The sequence below is a fragment of the Onychostoma macrolepis genome, chromosome 07 (genome assembly GCF_012432095.1).
Source record: "Onychostoma macrolepis isolate SWU-2019 chromosome 07, ASM1243209v1, whole genome shotgun sequence".
Taxonomy (NCBI): Eukaryota; Metazoa; Chordata; class Actinopteri; order Cypriniformes; family Cyprinidae; genus Onychostoma; species Onychostoma macrolepis.
This window is the reverse complement of record NC_081161.1, coordinates 26932998-26953564: the sequence shown is the minus strand read 5'-3', so window position 1 is coordinate 26953564 and position 20567 is coordinate 26932998. Positions and strand designations below refer to the sequence as shown.

The 20567-nt window shown below is 37.4% G+C and overlaps 2 protein-coding genes across 6 annotated transcripts in view; both read left to right on the top strand.

Annotated features, from left to right (window-relative positions):
• The first annotated feature begins 301 nt into the window (after positions 1–301).
• On the top strand, positions 302–13046 carry aktip (akt interacting protein). The gene is made up of 10 exons (XM_058783428.1): positions 302–457; positions 1867–1970; positions 4297–4505; positions 5696–5760; positions 6279–6379; positions 9284–9372; positions 10335–10433; positions 10826–10933; positions 11730–11790; positions 12042–13046. Exons 2-10 carry the CDS (start codon positions 1929–1931, stop codon positions 12147–12149), a joined length of 882 nt encoding a protein of 293 aa, XP_058639411.1. The 5' UTR covers positions 302–457; positions 1867–1928; the 3' UTR covers positions 12150–13046.
• A 719-nt stretch (positions 13047–13765) lies between these two features.
• Positions 13766–20567, top strand: part of chd9 (chromodomain helicase DNA binding protein 9) — a 77294-nt gene continuing 70492 nt past the window's right edge. For 2 of the 5 annotated variants that reach the window (XM_058780654.1, XM_058780651.1), the window contains exon 1: positions 13767–14095. The gene's annotated coding sequence lies outside the window, so the exon portion shown is untranslated. Of the gene's footprint in view, positions 14096–14314; positions 14541–20567 lie in introns of those variants that run through there. The other 3 variants (XM_058780653.1, XM_058780657.1, XM_058780652.1) reach the window with 3 other exon arrangements.

The following is a 20567-nucleotide window of genomic DNA, read 5'->3' as shown; positions in this document are numbered from 1 at the left end:
AAAACGCGGAACTTTTCTTATTTTAGTATATGAAGAGAACTGATAGGCTACGTTACGTTATTTCTACTCCAACGGTGTTATAGTTTAGGAATATTTGGTGTTTTGGTTTTTATAAAGGCTTATATACAAAATAAAGAAATATATTACATAGCCTATTCCCATTTTCATAAGTGATTTGGCTGTAGGTACACTAAAGCTCGTAATAAATTGACCTCATTATGTATGAATAGCTTCCAATGAATCTGTTTAATAAATTCACATAAAAGCATGATTAAAAGGACCAATCCGAATCTACTACCTTGGTCTGACATGATTAACAGGGAAATGCACCAATAGAGTGCACCGTGCGTCTCTATAAGCCAATGACAGCGCGCGAGCTCATTCTGTGCCGTTTGTCAGCAGGGAGGGTGGATACTACATGTTTTAAAAACGCTTGAAATGTCCTGAGTTTAGCACGGTAAGTTTCTCAAAGTCCATTATGATTTACAAATGTTTATGAACGTTTAACGTAGGTATGCCCGTGTATATCAGACTGTAAGCTCAAATCCACAACTCATGTCCGTTAAAACGCTCAGTTTATAACTTGAGCTGACAACAAAAGAAGCAAGTCTTTTTGTCAGCTGATTTAAAATCACTTTCGCTGTACACTTTGCGGCTGATGTGTTTCCCACAGTATTTTCCAACTAAAACGATCGGTATGTGCCAAATATTTGCTCTCTAAACGTTAACCTGTAGACATTTAACCTTGTGGATTGCTGTATTGAACGTTTGATAGGGTGAAGGGCTTGCCACTCACAATGAGAGCCAATCACCGTCTCTCACTTGTGTTTATGTCCCGCCTTTTCCTGTCAAGTTAGTTAGAGGTGTGTTCGGTATTTGCGTGAGATTATTCGGATAACAGGGACGACGGTGGTTTAGTTGACCGTATAGAATTAAATAAAATAGTTTAAATCAAGCTGTTTCACATTTGGACAAATTACCGTGTAACATGTCTTCAGCCAGGTGACATTTTGTCTCAGGTAAGTGGAGCCCGTTAGTTATGGAGCTTTGCTAAATAAAGGCTAGTCTAGCCATATTACAAAAACCGTGACAGTAACGCAAACTCTGCTTTAAAACCCAGAGAACACTTCATTAAACGATAAATTTTACCTGTCACCAAACAAAGCTTCCTGCAGTGGGTGTCAGGTAGAAATAAAGGCAATATATTTGCTTTACGAGGGAGTCCGAGTTGTTGTTTCTAGTAGAGGCGGCTCGTTCAGTGTCTCAGGCGTTGACATCTGTCACTGTATAATTTTACAGCTGGATTTTCCCTCACCCTGGTTATAATTTTACATCAACTATATGGAGAATTCTTGGGCCTTAGGTTAATGTCTGTTAGATCTGTCTGTATTGATTGCTTGCTCTTGTAGACAAGGGGTTTTGGGGTCCATGGAAAACTTGGTGTTAAAGTAAAAATACACAATACATTTAAAGTTAATAGATGAATGCATTTAAAAAAAAAAAGCTATAGTGATTATGTAAGCTAAGAGAAACTACATATTCTGCAAAATAATTATTTACACATTTATAATATTAATTGTTTAGTGTAAATTGGATGTTTATATATATATATATAAAACAAATGTATAGCTGCCTCAGGGTCTCTCAGGATGATAATATTTGGGGGTCTGTGTCGTCTAAAAGAAAACTTCTATATTAGACGGTAGCTCACTGAAGTTTTCACTAGTGCTGACAACAACATGGTTAGTGGGGATTGGATTGCCACCAGCTGCCATAAAGCATCAGGTTGCCCATTGTGTTCTCCAAATGTCCAGGCTCTCATCAGCACTTTTTTCCTCTTTCTCTCTCTGTCTCTTTCTCTCACAGCAAATTCTTCGGATGCCACCAAACAGTGAGCAAGTACACACCCATCGAGAGCTCAATGAGTAATGAACCCATTTTGGAGCATGTCAACAAACGCTGGTCGTAAGGTGAATTATGGCATTCCACCTGTATGTCTTCTCATGAACACATTTGAATTCTTGATCCTATCATTTATTTCTGGTCTACTAAACTAGCTGGTGGATCAGGTTGTGAGATTGACTCAAGATTTGTCACCATTTCTCCTGTCAGACAATGTGCTGTAAAAGCAGTACTTGTAATGCAAATGTATGAATTTAGTTGGCTTTTTTATTTGAGATACTGTATGAAATTGTTAGCTTATAAACATCCCTTTACTTGAAGTCTAAATGACTGGTCATAGAGTAATGTTTACGACAGGTGACTTCAAGAAGAAATCACGTGAAAGGCTCAGGGTCTAAAGGTGATTTTTCACAGAGCAGCCTCTCTGAAGTCGCAAGCTTTTGTAGTGGAGGAAGACTTTTTTTTTTTTTTTTTTTTTTTTCTTACAGAAAGATTGAGGCTAGTCACTCAATTCTCATTTGTTTGGAATTACTGTTGTATTAAAAAATTGCTAAAGTTTGAGAATTGCAGTCAGTTAGTGCTTTTGATTTGGCTAACAGTTTGTTGTAAATTACAAAGGTGTTGTCCTGACTTGGGTGTGGTATGGCTTTGCAGCTGTCATAAAGACGTTAAATTCAGCTGTTTCTTAATAGATGCTGACTCATGACCCAACTGCTCTCGGTTTGATTTATGATAGACACTTGGACTAGCTGTTAGAATACAGTCAAATACACCCTTCAAAGAAATTACTGTGATATTCAGCTGTATTTTGTTGTCATTGGCTTTATTACAGGCTATGTGCTGAATAGCTGAATCAGTTTGCTATATTTGTATTTATTTTCATTAAGCCCCGGGCCTAGGCCTCTACTGCCTATGAATTTCTGGTGACTGATTTTTACCTTCAGACTCTCTTGGTTTATAGTCCTGCCCAGATTCTCTCTCTCTCTCTCTTTTTACACTTCCATTTGCCAGTTTAACAGCTGTAAATTTTCTCCTATAATGCCTGATGAGGTTAGAGAACACCTGGCAAGAGATCAGAGACCATTCCTTCATCCAGAATCACTCCAGACCCTTTAGATTCCCAGCTCCATGTCGGTGCTTCTTCTCTTCAGTTCACCCACTCATTTTCTATAGGGTTCAGGTCAGAGGACTGGAATGGCCAGCAGAAGCTTGGTTTTGTGCTCAGTGACCCATTTTTGTGTTGTTTTTGAGGTTGGTGTTTGGATTATTGTACGGTTGGAAGATCCAAACATGGCCCATTATAAGATTTCTAACAGAGTCAGTCACTTATTGATTTTTTTTATCTGTTGGTATTTGATAGAATCCATGATGCCATGTCTAAACAAGATGTCCAGGACCTCCAGCAGAAATAGTAGCCCACAACATCCAAAATACAGCTGTATATTTCATGGTACACATGGGGTTCTCTTTATCCCGGTGTTCACCAAACCCATCTTGAGTGTTTGCTGCTAAAAGCTTTTTTTTTTTTTTTTTTTTTTTTTTTCATCTGACCATAGAAGCCAGTCCCATTTAAAGTTCCAGTCGTGTCTGATAACTGAATATGCTGGAGTTATTTTTTGGATGAGCTAGGAGAATTTTTCTTGAAACCCTCCCAAACAACATGTGGTGTAGGTGCTGTTTTACAATTTTTATTTATTTTATTTTTTTTTTCTGACCCCGAGACTCAACTATTTTCTGCAATTCTCCAGCTGTGGTCCTTGGAGAGTCTTTAGCCACTCAAACTCTCCTCACCGTGCATTAGGACGATATAGACACACGTCTTCCAGGCAGTTTCATAACATTTTATGTTGATGGGAAATTCGTAATTATTGCCCTGATGGTGGAAATTGGAATTTCACTGCTCTAGCTCTTTTCTTAAAGACACTTCACTAATTTGTGAAGCTGAGTTATCTTTTGCTGCACATCAGAAATATATTCTTTGGTTTTTCTCATTGTGATGGATGATTAAGGGAATTTGGGCTTTGTTTTCCCTCCTATTTATATTTCTGTGAAACAGGAAGCCATGGCTGGATAATTTCATGTTCATAATCACCCTGGAGTGCTCAAAATTGTGAATATGAATGGGAATATACTTCAGAGATATTTTACTCATAAGAATTTCTAGGGGTACCAATAATTGTCCAACGTGTATTTGAGAAAACATTTATTTCATAATGATATTTCTCCCCATTTTAAATCCTTGTTATCCAATTAAAGGTTAGATTTTTGTGACTGTTAAAATAACAGATCAAAAGGATTAACAATGCAGATTAATTTTCACAGCTGCCTTTGATCAGATTTACCAAGGGTGCTGATATTTTTGGCCATGATTGTAAGTGTGATTTGTTTATGCAGAGATCTGACGGTGAGGAGCAGGGTGGTCCAGGGGAGCAGAGATCCAGTCCAGCTCGTCCTCCTTTTGGTAAAAAGCAGCTTCCCTCCATCCCGAAGAATGCCGTCCCCATCACTAAAGCCGCCTCGCCGGCCTCGTCTACACAGTCTGCCAATGGCACCCATGCCTCATACGGCCCTTTCTACCTGGAGTACTCGCTGCTCGCCGAGTTGTGAGTTATGCTCCGTTTTTATTTGTTTGCTTTCATGGGTAACTGTACAAAAGACCAGGGGCCTGTATCATGAAGCCAGTTTAGCTGGCTAGCCAGGTGAGTTTCAACTCTAGGTTTTAGGTACTATGGAAGTGGTTTGGCTTTTAGCAGTGTTCATCGCCATAGTAACTTATGCTCCACAGCTAACATGCTCAGGGGCAGGTTATGTTCTGATTTAGAGAGCTCAAATCGAAATTTGACCAATCAGCTTCAAGCAAAGTGACACGTCTCTGACGCAATAAAGCCACTCTTCCAGTTTCTCTTAATCCAAATTAAAGGACGCTACATCGTAAAACATTTTTAAAGAGAAAATCACCTGAATTTTGGAGTTTTTTTTTTTTTTTTTTTTTTATAATTATTATACCCTTAATCCATTACACAAGCCAGCTTAGTTTAATAGTAATTAAGCTTTTATTTAAAATCAGTGTAAACATAGGTAATATGCAATAAATAAGTTTTAGAATCAATAGCTTTAAACATGACTACATATGAGCTTGGATTAAGTGATTTTATACCTATATTATCCACTCTATAAACTAACTTTACAACTTTTATTTGCACATATATCGTAAGATGTTTTCCTCTTTCATGGATGGATCGTTTCATGATCGTGCTGTGTAAACGTTTAAATTCATTAAATTGTTCAATCTTTTAATCTTCGCACTGATTCTCTCCCAAGAAGTTTTAAGGCATTGGCTGCTCATTACTGATGTCACACTTTCATGTGCATGCGCTCCATTAACTCAGAAACAAGCCCATGTTGACAAAGTTGATGATCGGCTTCATGGTACCAACAAAGCTGGATTGGAGTGGTTTGGTTTTGTTAACTCAAAACTAATCCTGCAACCCTGAGTTTGTTCAGCCACAATCATGTTACAGGCCCCAGGTTCCACAGGCTTCGACTACGTTTTGGGCAATAATGCGTTTTTTTTATTTTTTATTATTTATTTTTTTTTTAAATAGTTTTGAATGAATGAAGCTCTGATTATAAAACATCTCATACTTGAATATAATTGTATGATCATATAACTGAATTAAATGTTTGTTATTCAGCAGTTGTCTTGGAGTTGTTTAGCAACACCCTTAAGTTTGACAGCATATTTTGAGATGTATGTTTGCTATGTACAATTATGACCATCTGTCTGTTGCAGCACATTGGTGATCAAGCAGAAGCTCCCTGGCATCTATGTACAGCCTTCATACAGATCAGCACTAAGTAAGCATGTTTTCCTCTCGGTTCTGTCTGTCAGATGCTTTCACACAGAATGCTCTTATGCTGCATTACATTCAACTCCAAAAGAATTTCCAACTTCCTGCTTGGAAAAGCGCAACAGAATGTGCAGTTGATTAACTTGGAACCTCGTCTGTCAAAATGGAGTTTCAGTGTCACGTGAATATGTTGTTGTCCAGGGAGATGTGCATGATTAATGAAATTGAATACATGTTCTCACACATGCCAAACATACTAGGATTGGCATTTTATTTCTTTACGCATCTACCAAACATCAGACCATGGAAATCAATATGGCCACAAGTCAGACATATAGAAGACTCCCACACCTGTTTTTGAATGGAGCACCACATTAGTCATTGTGTTTTATTGCTCATTTTGAATCCTCAAATAGATTACCTGTGAAATTATCAATGTTCAATAACTGAGTTGAAGAGTTAAATTGATTTGCTATATTGCTGATTTGCTCTTAAGTATCCATCAACGTCTTGTCTCTATTGCAGTGTGGTTTGGTGTGATTTTCATTCGACACGGCTTGTACCAAGATGGTGTGTTTAAGTTCACTGTCTACATTCCTGATAACTACCCAGATGGAGACTGTCCTGTAAGTATAGTATACAAGTTCCACACATTTTTCCATGGCATTTTGATCTGTACTATGACCAAGGTTTTGCTACGTGTTCATGCTATCCTTGACTCGCTGTAATGGCTTCCCACATTAATTTGCTGGGGTTTATTTATTTATTTATTTTTTTATATCTGCAGACTCATTTACAGTCATTGTAGAAGCTACACACACCGTGAATTAGAACTATTTGAAACATTAAATATGAGCCCAAGTTTAATATGGTGATGGTTGGTTGCTTTAACACTAGAACCGCCAGAGGTCTCTGTATGCCTAAAAGCGCCAGCGGGTAAATTTTACCCGCACTCATGGCAACTGTTTTTATATGGCTAAAGAACATATTATTTCACTGTATTATGCCACTGTCTTCACAAAGAAGTGTCTAGAGTCATGAAATGATTGTCTAGTCCTCAACTATATTTTTACCCTGTTTTATGTTCAAGACTTTTTAATGCAGCCTACACTAATCCATAATGGTCAGTAAGCTAAAAAAAAAAAAAAGCCTGCACTGACATCGAAAATTAGAAGGTAGTAAATATTTGGGTGGTGTAATATTACAATACAATGTCAATCACTATATTAGGATAACCCATGTTATTTAAATTACTAAAATTGCCAATAGATAATGAGCAATAATAATTCACCATAATGCATAGGATGATTCTATGACAAATTCAAGCGCACCGCTTCACCTAGGCCCAATTATTAATTTTAGTTATATCATTTATAATTTGAATATGAGAACAACACCAATAAACTTCGGGTAATGGAAAAAAAAAAAAAGTTTAATTCATTACATCATAGATTTTTTATTTTTTTTTCTTCTGGAAACGGCCAGACAAGAATAAATAGCAACACAGTAGCAAACAATAAACGATATGGCAAGACAAAAATTAAATCACAAAACCAAAGTTTGACTAATTATGAGTAACGCTAAAACATCTAAATACGATGTCTGGATCACTGTCGGATGAGCCGTCAGATGCTGAGCCGACCCGGGACGCATAACTTGCCATCAGACTCACGATCATTCATCGCATTTAGTGTTTCTAATACCGACCTTCCATAAATCGCCTTTTAGTCACTTTGACTTTATTTATGAAACTGATAACCGCTAAATCAGTGAGTGAAATGTACAATGTTAAAACAGAAGCGGCAAGAAAATGACAGCTAAAATACATGCATTATATAGCGGGTAAATTTGACCCGTGCAGCGCTTGTAGGTATAAATGCTCTGTTTTTTTGATCTGGTTTTATCTAAATAATTTTTAACAACATTGGATTGTAAATTACATAATTTTAGTAAGGGAGTGACTGGGAGACTTGAATGTTTTGTTGAAAATCCGTTATGTACATTTGAAAAACAGCCACGGGTAAAATTTACCCCGTGGCGGTTCTAGTGTTAAAACGTTCAAGGAAAAGTGACTGAGTAGAAAAGAATGTCTGTGCATAGCGCCTTATGCATTATACTGTATTTTATGATGCAGGAGATTAGGAAACTTGCATACTTGTGGCTTTAAAATATCAAACCAAGAGTGTATGCATGTTCTTGGCATTTTGTTGATAAATGGAGAGAGCTGCACCTCGATCCAGAGCTGTTATTGGAGTCATGTCTGCCAAAACTAGTGTTGAAAGTGGAGCTTGTATTTCCTTGGTGCAATCTAAAACCAAGGAACTGGTATAGCAGAAATACTTCCATTATAAAGTGCATGTGTGTGGTGTTTCTTTTTTCTTAAAACAACACTATAAATGAACATTTACTGCCTGTGAGAATGTGATGCAATATGCTTTTTTTTTTTTTTTTTTTGTATATAAAGCAATTTATACAATACAGATTGTCAAAGCAGCTTTACAGTGTTAAACAGGAAAATAGTGTTGCAACAGTTCATTGTTAATTCAGTGACGTCATTGTCCCGCTCAGTTCAGTTCTTCTCAAATAATGTCTGTGCAATCAAGCCTACAATATTGCCAGAAATTAAGCGTCCCCAACTAAGAAAGCCAAAGGCGACAGTGGTAAGGAATGGAGAAAATGGGCTCAGTCGGGGGGCCAGTTCTCCTCTGGCCAGACGAAACCAGCATGATGTATTTAATTCCAGGCTACAACACAAGTCAGGTTGTGCAGAGAAGAGTTTGTCATGTAAAGGTCTGTTTTAAAAAAAATAAAAATAGACACAGGAGACTGATAAACAACTCTTTTATTTTTTTTGTTGAATTTGACTTGTACAAAGACTACAAATTTTCACCTCTGCTGGCTAATCTCTTTCTTAAATTAGACATGGTAAAATCAAACTTTGCTTATAGTCTACAAGTTGCATTGTTTTAATGCCAAATGGAATGTTGAAATACAAGTCAGATGTGTTCCTTTTAATTACAACGTACATTTTCTTACTTGCATGCTTTCTTATTTTTAATTCATACAAATGAACAAACGCTTAAAAGGATAGTTCACCCCAAAATTAAAATTGTCATTATTTACTCACCCTCTTGTTATTCTAAATCTATAAGACCTTCGTTCATCTTCGGAACACAAATTAAGATATTTTTGAGCTCTCTGACCCTGCATCGACCGCAACGCAACTGAAATGTTCCCAGACCCAAAAATGTAGTAAGGTCATCAGTAAAACAGTCCATGTGACATCAGTGGCTCAACTTCAATTTTGCGAAGCTACACGAATACTTTTTGTGCACAAAGAAAACTTTATTCAACAATTAAGTCATAGAAATGTCTATCGATAATAGCTATTCTTAACTCACGAGCAACTAATTGTTCAAAATGTTTGGGAACACATTTTTACAATGCCAATGTCATCTCAGTTTGCTGCCACCAGAAGAGCTGATCTGTTCTTTTGTTGCTTTTGTTTTGGTTTTGTTTTTCTCTCTCAGAGGGTTGTTTTCGACACCCCAGTTTTCCACCCACTAGTGGACCCGGTCTCTGGAGAGCTGGATGTGAGGAGAGCTTTCACCAAATGGAGGTCTGTTTTAAAAAAAATAAAAATAGACACAGGAGACTGATAAACAACTCTTTTATTTTTTGTTGAATTTGACTTGTACAAAGACTACAAATTTTCACCTCTGCTGGCTAATCTCTTTCTTAAATTAGACATGGTAAAATCAAACTTTGCTTATAGTCTACAAGTTGCATTGTTTTAATGCCAAATGGAATGTTGAAATACAAGTCAGATGTGTTCCTTTTAATTACAACGTACATTTTCTTACTTGCATGCTTTCTTATTTTTAATTCATACAAATGAACAAACGCTTAAAAGGATAGTTCACCCCAAAATTAAAATTGTCATTATTTACTCACCCTCTTGTTATTCTAAATCTATAAGACCTTCGCTCATCTTGAACACAAATTAAGATATTTTTGAGCTCTCTGACCCTGCATCGACCGCAACGCAACTGAAATGTTCCCAGACCCAAAAATGTAGTAAGGTCATCAGTAAAACAGTCCATGTGACATCAGTGGCTCAACTTCAATTTTGCGAAGCTACACGAATACTTTTTGTGCACAAAGAAAACTTTATTCAACAATTAAGTCATAGAAATGTCTATCGATAATAGCTATTCTTAACTCACGAGCAACTAATTGTTCAAAATGTTTGGGAACACATTTTTACAATGCCAATGTCATCTCAGTTTGCTGCCACCAGAAGAGCTGATCTGTTCTTTTGTTGCTTTTGTTTTGGTTTTGTTTTTTTCTCTCTCAGAGGGTTGTTTTCGACACCCCAGTTTTCCACCCACTAGTGGACCCGGTCTCTGGAGAGCTGGATGTGAGGAGAGCTTTCACCAAATGGAGGTCTGTTTAAAAAAAAAATAAAAATAAACTGCTGAATTGACATTTTTGACATCACGGTTGTTTTAGGAATACTTATTTTGAGTACTATGTGACTATTGGAAAAGCATTTTATTTAAATTTTATATAAATTTGCAGGCGAAACCACAATCATATCTGGCAGGTCCTTATGTACGCCCGCACAATCTTCTATAAGATCAACACCATGGATCCACTCAACCCAGAGGCTGCAGTGCTGTGAGTGATAGATATTCATTTTTATTTTTATTTTTTTCAGTTTCCACAGTTTGAACTCATCCCAGCACATACACTAAATAAAAGTGTCAGCCACTGAAGTTGCTTCTGTTTTGGTGAAATAAAGTAACTACAATATCTCTCTCACGTGCTTGGCCATTGCCTGTGTTAGTCTAAGCTTAATTTGCCTTCCTGTGCATCTGAAGTCATGTAGTGCTTACAGGCTTATTCTAACCTCAGGCTTGATTTCACACATCAAGATGAAAGCTTGTTTTGCCCCCCCACCCCTAAACATTCATTTCCTCTTAGCTGTGCCTTTCAGTAGTTGAAAGCTTGTTTTGAAGTCCTGTAAACGCGACTGCTTTTGCTTACTTATATCAATGGTTTCTGTGCAGGTATGACAAAGACATTCAGCTATTCAAAAGCAAGGTGGTAGACAGTGTCAAGCTATGCAATAGTCACCTGTTTGATCAGCCCAAGATAGATGACCCTTATGCAATAAGGCAAGTACAGCACTCCGATATTTTGTGACGTTTTCCACCACAATTATGAAGTCTTAAGGTCATTGCACACTGAGTCCGAAATTTCCGCGTGTGCTTTTCCGTTGTTTTTTTTTTCGTATTCCTCATCCTTTCCCATCCAAATGCATGCTACGGATGCGAAAACGCAGAAAATTGAACCTGATCTTAACTTTTTTTTTATGACTGACGAAAGTTTCGGAGGCAGTGTGTAAATGTGATTGACACAACGTGAGTTTGTATTTATTTTTTAACGTGCGACAATTTTGGACGTGTGCAATGACCTTTAGGCTGCATTTACACTGGACTCACATCTGATAAAGATTGCATATTGTTACACGCATGTAAACCCAACTCTTTATTTTTTTTGGGATCTACTCTGAGCCACTTACAAATGTGGCTTTAAGTCATATACCATTCTGATATCTGGACATATGATCTACATCGAAGTTCGAACTCCAAGCCACCACAACCTGCATCATCTTTTGAGATGGAAACTTTATATTGTAGATAAGAGATTATGCCCCTGAATGTGCACAGAAACATGTTTTGAGCCAGTGCCCCTTGATTATAAATAACATTTCTTAAATATATTTTGTTATTTTTGCATTAAGTTTTGCGGTGTAAATATAGCCAAACTATTTGAAACTTGGATTCACTTGTGAAAATGAAACCAGGAGTTTTAGTTCAGTGGGGTTAAAAGTTCAGTGTTGAATCATCAGAGACTGGACTTTGGCTCATTTGTTTTTCCGCAACTGATATTTGTGTTTTCTCTCTCTAGCTTCTCTCCGTGGAATCCAGCGGTGCATGAAGAGGCGAAAGAGAAGATGTTTGCACATAAAGTGAGTGTGTGACGCTCCCCTGACTGCTCCCCACAACCAAGTAAAAACTGTCTTCTTCCTGGTATCTGATGCATGTCTCGATTTAAAGCATGAGCTTGTGTGTGTGTGTGTGGATCACCATTTCCTTTTTCTATTTCCTGTTGTCTTTTTCTACTCTACATACTTGTGGGTTGGTTAGAATGTGAATTGTTGTGAAAATTTAATTACACCCCTGGTGCTTGTGACCAAATGGTCTTCTCTTGTTGTTGTAGCGGCGGCCAGAGGATTATAACAAGGGACTGCCGGTGTCTGGGCTGTCTTGGGTGAAGCCTGGTTCCACTCAGCCCTTCAGCAAAGAGGACAACCCCCTTCAGACGTGAAGATTCATCGCTTCTGTCTGTCCACCAGGAGGGGCGCTACACCACTGTGGCTGCGTTGAACCACATGTATAGAATTCTGATGCAGTTCTATGAACTTCATCTTCATTCGCAAAACCCTCGCTCAGCTTTAAAGAAACTGTTTTAAACTGCTATAATGGCTTGAATTATAGACATGTTCCCAGTATAGATCTAAAGACCCCGCTCGTTCACTTCAGTGCTGAGGCTCGAACGCACAGACGGCACAGAGATGGTTCTAGTCAGTACTGTTACTTGCACATGTTAATGTTTTCAGGCACAACAAACCACCTCACTTATTTGTGTAGGTCATGCTCTTCTAATTGATAAACTTGGTTTTCAAACTAATAATTTGGATGTAATAAAATTTTTTCCCATTATTTTTTCCTTTCCCTACAAACTTGGTTAATACGTTTTAATTTCAAACATACATTTGCAGACTGGGACAGAATGCTTTGATTTTATGTCTTGATGTATTTGGGTTGAGGTCGTTTTTTGTGTGTAATATTCTGTGTATGAAATAGTTCATGTAAAATGCAGAGCAAGACAAATACTATTCATTAAGACACTGTTAATCCTTATTGTTCAGTAATGTTATTCACTTTTATTGTGTCCTAACGGTTTGCTCTAAATGGGTTTGATGTGTAAATAGTGGAGCAGTTCAATTAAATGAATGGCCTCTATAGAGTCCATAGCTCATTTATTTATCTAGAAATATATGATGGTTTAAATTTTAGAAACTTGCTTTTTTTTTTTTTTTTGGACCGTTTCAGTAAGTATACTGATGTGAGTTCAGCTGTGTAAGTAATGTTTTTTTTTTTTTAAACTGTTATAAGCAAATAAATGCATAAATCATGAAACTGCTCTGATTTTGTATTTAGTGGATAGAGTTTGCAATAAAATGTGTTTGTATGTGTATATATATAATATATGTGTGACCCTGTACCACAAAACCAGTCTTAAGTTGCTGGGGTATATTTGTAGCAATAGCCAACAATACATTGTTTAGGTCAAAATGACTGATTTTTCTTTTGTGCCAAAAATCATTGGGATATTAAGTACAGATCATGTTCCATTAATATATTTTGTAAATTTCCTTCCTATCAAAACTTGCCTAAGAACTTCATTTGGACAACTTTAAAGGCGATTTTCTCAATATTTAGATTTTTTTTTTTACACCCTCAGGTCCCAGATTTTAAAATAGTTGTATCTTGGCTAAATATTGTCCTATCCTAACAAACCATACATCAATGGAAAGCTTATTTGTTCCACTTTCAGATGATGACACACACACACACACATACTCTCAGCATTTCTAATATTGTACTCCGATTATAAACCGGTGCTAGATAAAACAAGCCATTTTGGTTATCGATTTATACACCTTTTCTATTCGACATGCTCCAGTTTCTGCTGGATTTGTCATGTCAGTGTTTACAAGAAGCAGTTCCCAAAAGATCCACCAGAGGTGATCAAATATCAGAGGCACCGACGGCAACTTTTCCCCACTTCTCTCCTCCCACTGCTTCCGCTACCATAGGCTGATTCACAAGCAATGTAAAACCCTCGCTGATTGGCTGACGCCACGGCACGGCCATCTTGTTTGTTGAACGCTCTAACTTCACGTTTTGCCTTCAGTACGCTCATGTTACAGATCACGAGTAACATTTTAAAGACACGATATGGATCTTTGCTAAAACTCAACTCGAGGACTCAAACGGGCGTCCCAGTCACTCCAAACACACGAACTCAACTCCGACCAATCACAGAGGACGTAACACATATGCAAATGTGCGTTTATCATCATCCTACGTCAGCAGCGCTGGAACCGCTGAGGTCGCCCAGCCGCGATATTAACTACGCCAAAAACTTCGCTATTTCATCTCTCCGTAAATGATCGCGCTGTCACCGCGGGATTCGGCTTCGTTTGGGTAAGTTCGTTTATTTGTTTCCTCTCCTAGACTAAAGATAATGTAGATGGTTAGAGAGTGCGACAGTGCTGAAACTCAGGTGGCTGTCACTCCTGATGAGAGAGCGAACGAGCGAGAGAGAGAGAGAGAGAGAGAGAGACTGAAGGGAATCCCAGTCTGGATGAAACAAACACTCGTAGCACCTGAGCTCAGGTAGACTGTCACGATATGAGCTCCACGTGAAAGGCACGACATGGACAGCACTGTGTTTCCAGCAAACGGTGGTTCTGAACTAACAGCGACCGAGAGCAGCTCAGAAAGTAGACCAGATTGCCGTCTCCGGACGAATGTAACAGTTTGTATTTCAAGGATTATCACGTTCCTTCGCCGTCGTGACCAAATATGAGGAGGACACTCGTTTAAAGTTGGAAGGCTGAAGCGCGCGTGCCAGGTGATGTTCTGGAAGGTACAGTGATTTGATCTGTACTGGTCGCAGTGTAGTTTCATACAGGTAATCCGTGAAGACAGAGGTAGGATTTCACGCTTGACCACTGGAAGATGGCATTAAGTAATGTAATGCTGAGGTTTCTGACCCACGCACAAAGTACTGTGGTAATACCATGGTATCATGATATATGGGTGATTCTTCAATTAGGCACTTTTGACTACTTTGAGAGCTTGTAAAGTGAAACGTTCACAAATTATATTTTGAAACATTGAGTATAGATTTGATTAAGGCCTTGTTTAACCTTGCAGTGAATTTTTGTGTGATAACAGTTGCTAATACCGTCATTGTTTTGGAGATGAATAGTGTATTTTCAGGTTAAAGAAATGGTTTGTTTATGAATTCAAATGTTCAAATAATGACATGTCATTGACTCTCAGATCAGGATGGAAGAATTGTACATTTAAAAAAAACCACTTAAAAAAACACTTAAATAACATGCATTTTAATTAACTAAAGCATTTTGAAGGAAAACGTGCAAAGGCAACAGGTCCAAAAGAGAAACAAAAGGTCATTTAAGTTTATTATAGGATATTATTATGTTTAAAACCTAATAATACATCCTTTAAAATTATACAACAAAATAAATAATTGGGGTTTTTTCCCCCCAGAATAAACCCAGTTGACAGAAAACTCCTCCTAATTGAAGAATCACCCCCATATGTATTTGTGTTGAATATTACCGTATTCATGTACATTTACAGAAAACCTGCTAGTACCATTGTACTTCATTGTTTGTGGGACCTCCAGAGCTCAGTTAGATGTTCTTCTGTTCAACAGTGATTTTTGTTTCTGCTTATATAAAACTCATCTTAGTTACATACAGTAGACTGCAGCGATAATGTGCTCTAATGCTCTGCTTTCCTGGGGAACCCAACAGGTTTTCTTCAGAAACACATGGCATCTATGTTTCACTGGACCGCTAGTTTATAATCTGCAAATATTCATTGTTAGTTTCAGCTCTGTATACAGATCTGTATGTGATAGATTGTGTGCAGGTCTGTATGACTGTTCATGTTAGTTCTGCCCGTAGTTTCAGGTTGAGTATGTAAAGTCTGGCCTGGGAAGATGCTGGGACTCCAGAGAGTGTTGCTTGCATTTAGCCTTCAAAATGTGCAGATAGACCACCTTGAGTGCATTGAAGTGGGCTGGTTCACACGGACCGTGTACAACAACTATTTTTACGTTTCTACTTTTGACTTGACATGGCAAGTCAAACGCAGTGCCTGTGATGTCTGTCTATTGCCGTTTACATAAAAACAATTCAAAAAACAGATGGACACAAGAACGCATCCTGTGTGAATGACCCCTAAGTCACTTTGGATAAAAGTGTCTGCAAATCATTGCTCACATAAAAGGAAACATTCACCACTGAATTATATGTATATGGAGTGTTTTTTTGTAATATATGGCAAGGCGTGATGTGCAGTAAACCAGAATCAACTGCTGTGAGCAGGAAGTGTTGGAATTTAGAGATGCACTTCAGCTCCAAAAACAATAAATACCTCGTCGCACATCTCCATCTGAAGTGCTGTTGAACTTACATCAGGAAGCAAAATGTCGCTCAGTGATGAGTCAATGGAAGCTCCAGCAGGGACAGGATAATTTGAGCCCACATACATTTTCCTCTGCTTGAAAAAAATAATCTATGAGCATCATGAGTCATGATGAGATGGAAGACAATTTAAGTACTTTTCCATTAGATCAAGAGAAAATCTTGTTCAGCCAGCTTTACATTAATTCATTTACACATCATCTAAGAACTGTAAATGGTACATTGTGGCTGGTACAGAATGTGTTTATTTAATGTATTTTCTGACTATTTTAATTATCGTGGTATGCCCTGTGCCTTTTTGTGCACCAGCAAACAGTTGTTTCTTTCGGCTTCTCTTTGTAAGGAGTGGCTTTCGTCATTCCTCAATGGAAGCAAGCTCATTATTTGTCCACTGTTATGTAAGATCTTATGTATGGTCCACCTTTATGTTTAGAAGTATGCTAAGAATAGATTAAGGTTTGATGAACAGGACCACGCTCATCTTGAATTGCATCTGCAAGACGTGAATGTCTATGAACTGTAATTACCAGTATAAATTTGTTTTGCATGTAGATTAAGGTTAGTCCTTTATAAAAGTTATTCTAGGACTAGACTTGTTCTTATGCTGAAAGATATAAGTGAAGTCTTACTGTTGGGGGATGGGTTGTTTCTTTTGACTCTTTTTTTTTCTAAGGATGCACAGTAAACAAGTCGGTTATCAGGCAACATTTAAAAAAATGTATAGCCAATATTGGCATCAGACTGTGATGGTGCGATTCATAGGTTATCGTAATGTTTTTTTTTTTTGTTTTTTTTTGTATTTTTAAGGATTTATTGTATATAATTTTGCACTATAGTTTGTTATATTATGGTGCCATTAAACAAAAAAGGTATTAGAAACACCTGCAAGGTTGTTTCTAAAACAACAGGGAAGAGAATGGCTGCAAATCAATCTTAGTATATAGGAAAAGTTGTGTAAATGTTTATTTTTTTGTTGTTGTTTTTTTTGCTATTAGAGCAAATGTGAATGCAAAAATTGCTGTAGTCCCCCGTTCACCATTATAGAAGTTTACCAAACTATGACGACTGTTGACTGAAATGTGAAAATCATTGGACCTGCAGTTTAACTTAATCTTCCAAAAAAAAATAAAAAATTCACTAATCAACACTAATTTAATAACATTGGTAAATGTTACATTTTGCAAATTTCATAATGAAAATCCATTTTACATATGTTATGATGCTTAAATTTTCTTGTACCATTTAAATTTTTATTTTTAATTAATTTAAACATAGTTAATGTTGCAATGTATCGTTTGTCAGCCATAGGAAAAAAAATAGCAGCTTAATCATATCACTCAACAATTTTGATGAACAGACATGTACTGTTCTTAAAGAGATCAATCCCTCCTCGTGGCACAAGACGTTAAAGCTTGCATAAAAAGACAAGAAAGCTATATCTTCCTTCTGTTGTTCCACTTTTGATGTGGAAGTCGTTGAAACTTCACGTGCCACCTGTTGTGTTGGTTAAAGCATGGCTGTGCTGTGGGAAAATGAATCACTAAAAAAAGAGGTTACTTGATAGGAGTGGTCCAGGATCAGCTTCACGCGTCCAGAAAAAACCCTCACCATAGAATACAAATACAGCTCCGAAACTGGTCTTGGGTCTCTGGCACCTGGCAACCTCTACCTGCTCTTTAGATGAGTCACATTCTAATATATATGACTTGGCTTCTGTCACAGGGCAGTTTCACAACGGAAATGAGTTGACGTGTGCAGTCCAAGACCAGCAGCACTGACACCCAACTATGCCTCATCTTGTTGAAGTCATGCACGCTCACTGGCAGGAAAAAAGCCAGTGGATTAGATTTGTGAAACGCATTGAATCGCATCATTGACTCAGATTAGTAACTCTTTCATTAACCAGAGATGTAAGACATGTTGCAGAAATGCAGATCGAATTGGATATTGTAGGTTACTCTATGAAAGAGACTTGTGTAAGATAGAATCTGTGAAGAGTGTGTGTTGGGGGAGGGGTCGCAGTGTTTTTCAGTAGTAGGAAGTAGCACGTGTTTTTGCTTGTATAGATAGTGCACGGCTAATGGCCTGAGACGGCAGGGCTCTTATCAGCGTGTCTTTCAGCTGTGGACTGAAGCAGTTTCTGGAAGACACCTCTGGCCTCTCTTCTCAAGAGAAATGTTTCTGGCTTGATGCTTATCCTTGGAAGCCGGTCGATATAAATCAGTCCTCACAGCCAAACAGGCTGATCAAAACTGGTAGGCTATCTGGGCTTGGAAGGTTGGCAATGAGTGTTTACATAAATCTGTTTTGGGTCTGTTGTGTCTGTGCCACAATGTTTCATAAGAGCCACCAGTAATCCATTGCTACAGCAGTAGGGCTGCCTTATTATTTATTTTTCATTGATATTGTAATGACAAATATGAATCTCCATCATTATAATTTATATTAAAATATCTGTTTTATATGTCATTTGCATGCAGTTTTCTTAATGTAGTGTGCACGCAGAAAATGAAATGAGAACTACAGTTTTATACAGTGTACCATTCAAAGGTTTGGGCTTTTTTAAAAAGAAAACTTATCTTATTCTATACCAATATCAAGGCTGCACTATTTGATCAAAAATGCTTAATAGTAATATTATTCTGAATTATTATTGCTGCAATAAAAATAAGTTCTAATTTAATATTTAAAAATGTAATTTATTGCTGTGATGGCATTGCTGAATTTTCAACTGTCATTATGCCAGTCTTCAGAGAATCAAACTGATTTTACAGTATGAAATCAGTTTGATATGCTGGTTCGACACTAAAGAAACATTCCTCATTAAAGGGGTTATATGATGTTTGCTGAAAAGAACATTATGTTGTGTGTTTGGTGTAATGCAATGTGTTTATGTGGTTTAAGGTTAAAAAAACAGATTATTTTCCACCTACTGTACATTATTGTTGCTCCTCCATGCTCCGCCTTTCTGAAACGCATCGATTTTTACAAAGCTCATCGTTCTGAGTAGCGAGGTGTGCTCTGATTGGCCAGCTATCCAGTGCGTTGTGATTGGCCGAATACCTCAAGCGTGTAAAGAAAATGTTACACCTTTACCGTATTGTGAAGGCATGTCCTGGCACGACGAGACAAAAACAATAAAACCCATTATAAACAAGGCATTTGTTGCAATCATAATTACTGATTGTAATGACTTATACTGTCTTTTTACACGTCACGTTGCATCGAGCTGCATAAACATTACCATGTCTGCATTTGTGATCGGAGAAACGACAAATAACAAGCGCTACACTACACAGCTCAAAACTCGTTTGAATAGTCAGTAGCAAATTCTTTAAATATGAAAACATACTTATAGGCTGTGAGTCTGAAGCACCAGACTGTCCTTGCAAAGTTGGAATTGCCCCACTTTATAGAAAAAGCCTTTATGCACAGCTGGCATTGCAGGCTACTCTCCCAGGTTCAGAAAATAGTCCTCCGTAAAATGCGCTACACACACTCTAATATTTGGGTTGAACTGTTCTGGAACAGTTTTGTAAATACAACCTAACCACTGATTTCTAGTTGTGTCCTCCTTTGGAAGCCCAAACAAAGTTTTCACAATGAAACGCAGCATCTTCAGGACATGGCTCCGGCGGCATCAACAATACTACAGTGAGAATAAAAATCACGCCCTCTTTCTTTGCTTATACATTTTGGCGGTGTTTTGAAAATCTTCCCACACAGTGACGTAGACATGTGGGGGTGTGTTTAAATGAGCCGTTTTAGGTGGGAGTGGACGAGTATTAACTTTTATAAAGAATATCTCTTTGGGTTTGAGACTTCTTAGTCTTTGCAACTTTAGGGATCTTATCTATGCATGAACAGCTTGTGACACTCAAAAGAGAAAGGAAAACTTGAAATCGCATCATATGACCCCTTTAATTTTTTTTTGTAGAAACCTTTGTACATTATTTCAAGGTTCTTTGAATAGAAGTTTTAGCCTATTTGAAATAGAAGTCATTTGGAACATAATAAATGTCTTTACTGTCACCTGTAATGTGTGTTTGTTTTTGTTTTTTTTGTTGTTTTTTTTACATTTAAAAAAAAAAACATGACCCCAAACTTTTGAACAGTGGAGTATATCAATAAATTAAGTCGGTGACTAATTGGTCAACTTCACAAACAAAATGGTACGATTTTGAATAAATATACAGGAGGTAAGCAATGTGGCAATACTAGAAATTCCATTATAATAACTGAGGCTGACACTCAATGCATGTTTACTCAGTCTCATTGTTTGAGCCCTGCAGTTCAGCGCAAGTCAACTTAATGTCCGCACACATTGCATGTTGGGCTTTACTATATGTATGTTACAGTGTTGAGAATCTAAGATAATTCTAAATTACCGCTGATCCTTTTCACTTTTTCTAAACATATTGTAAAATTAAAAC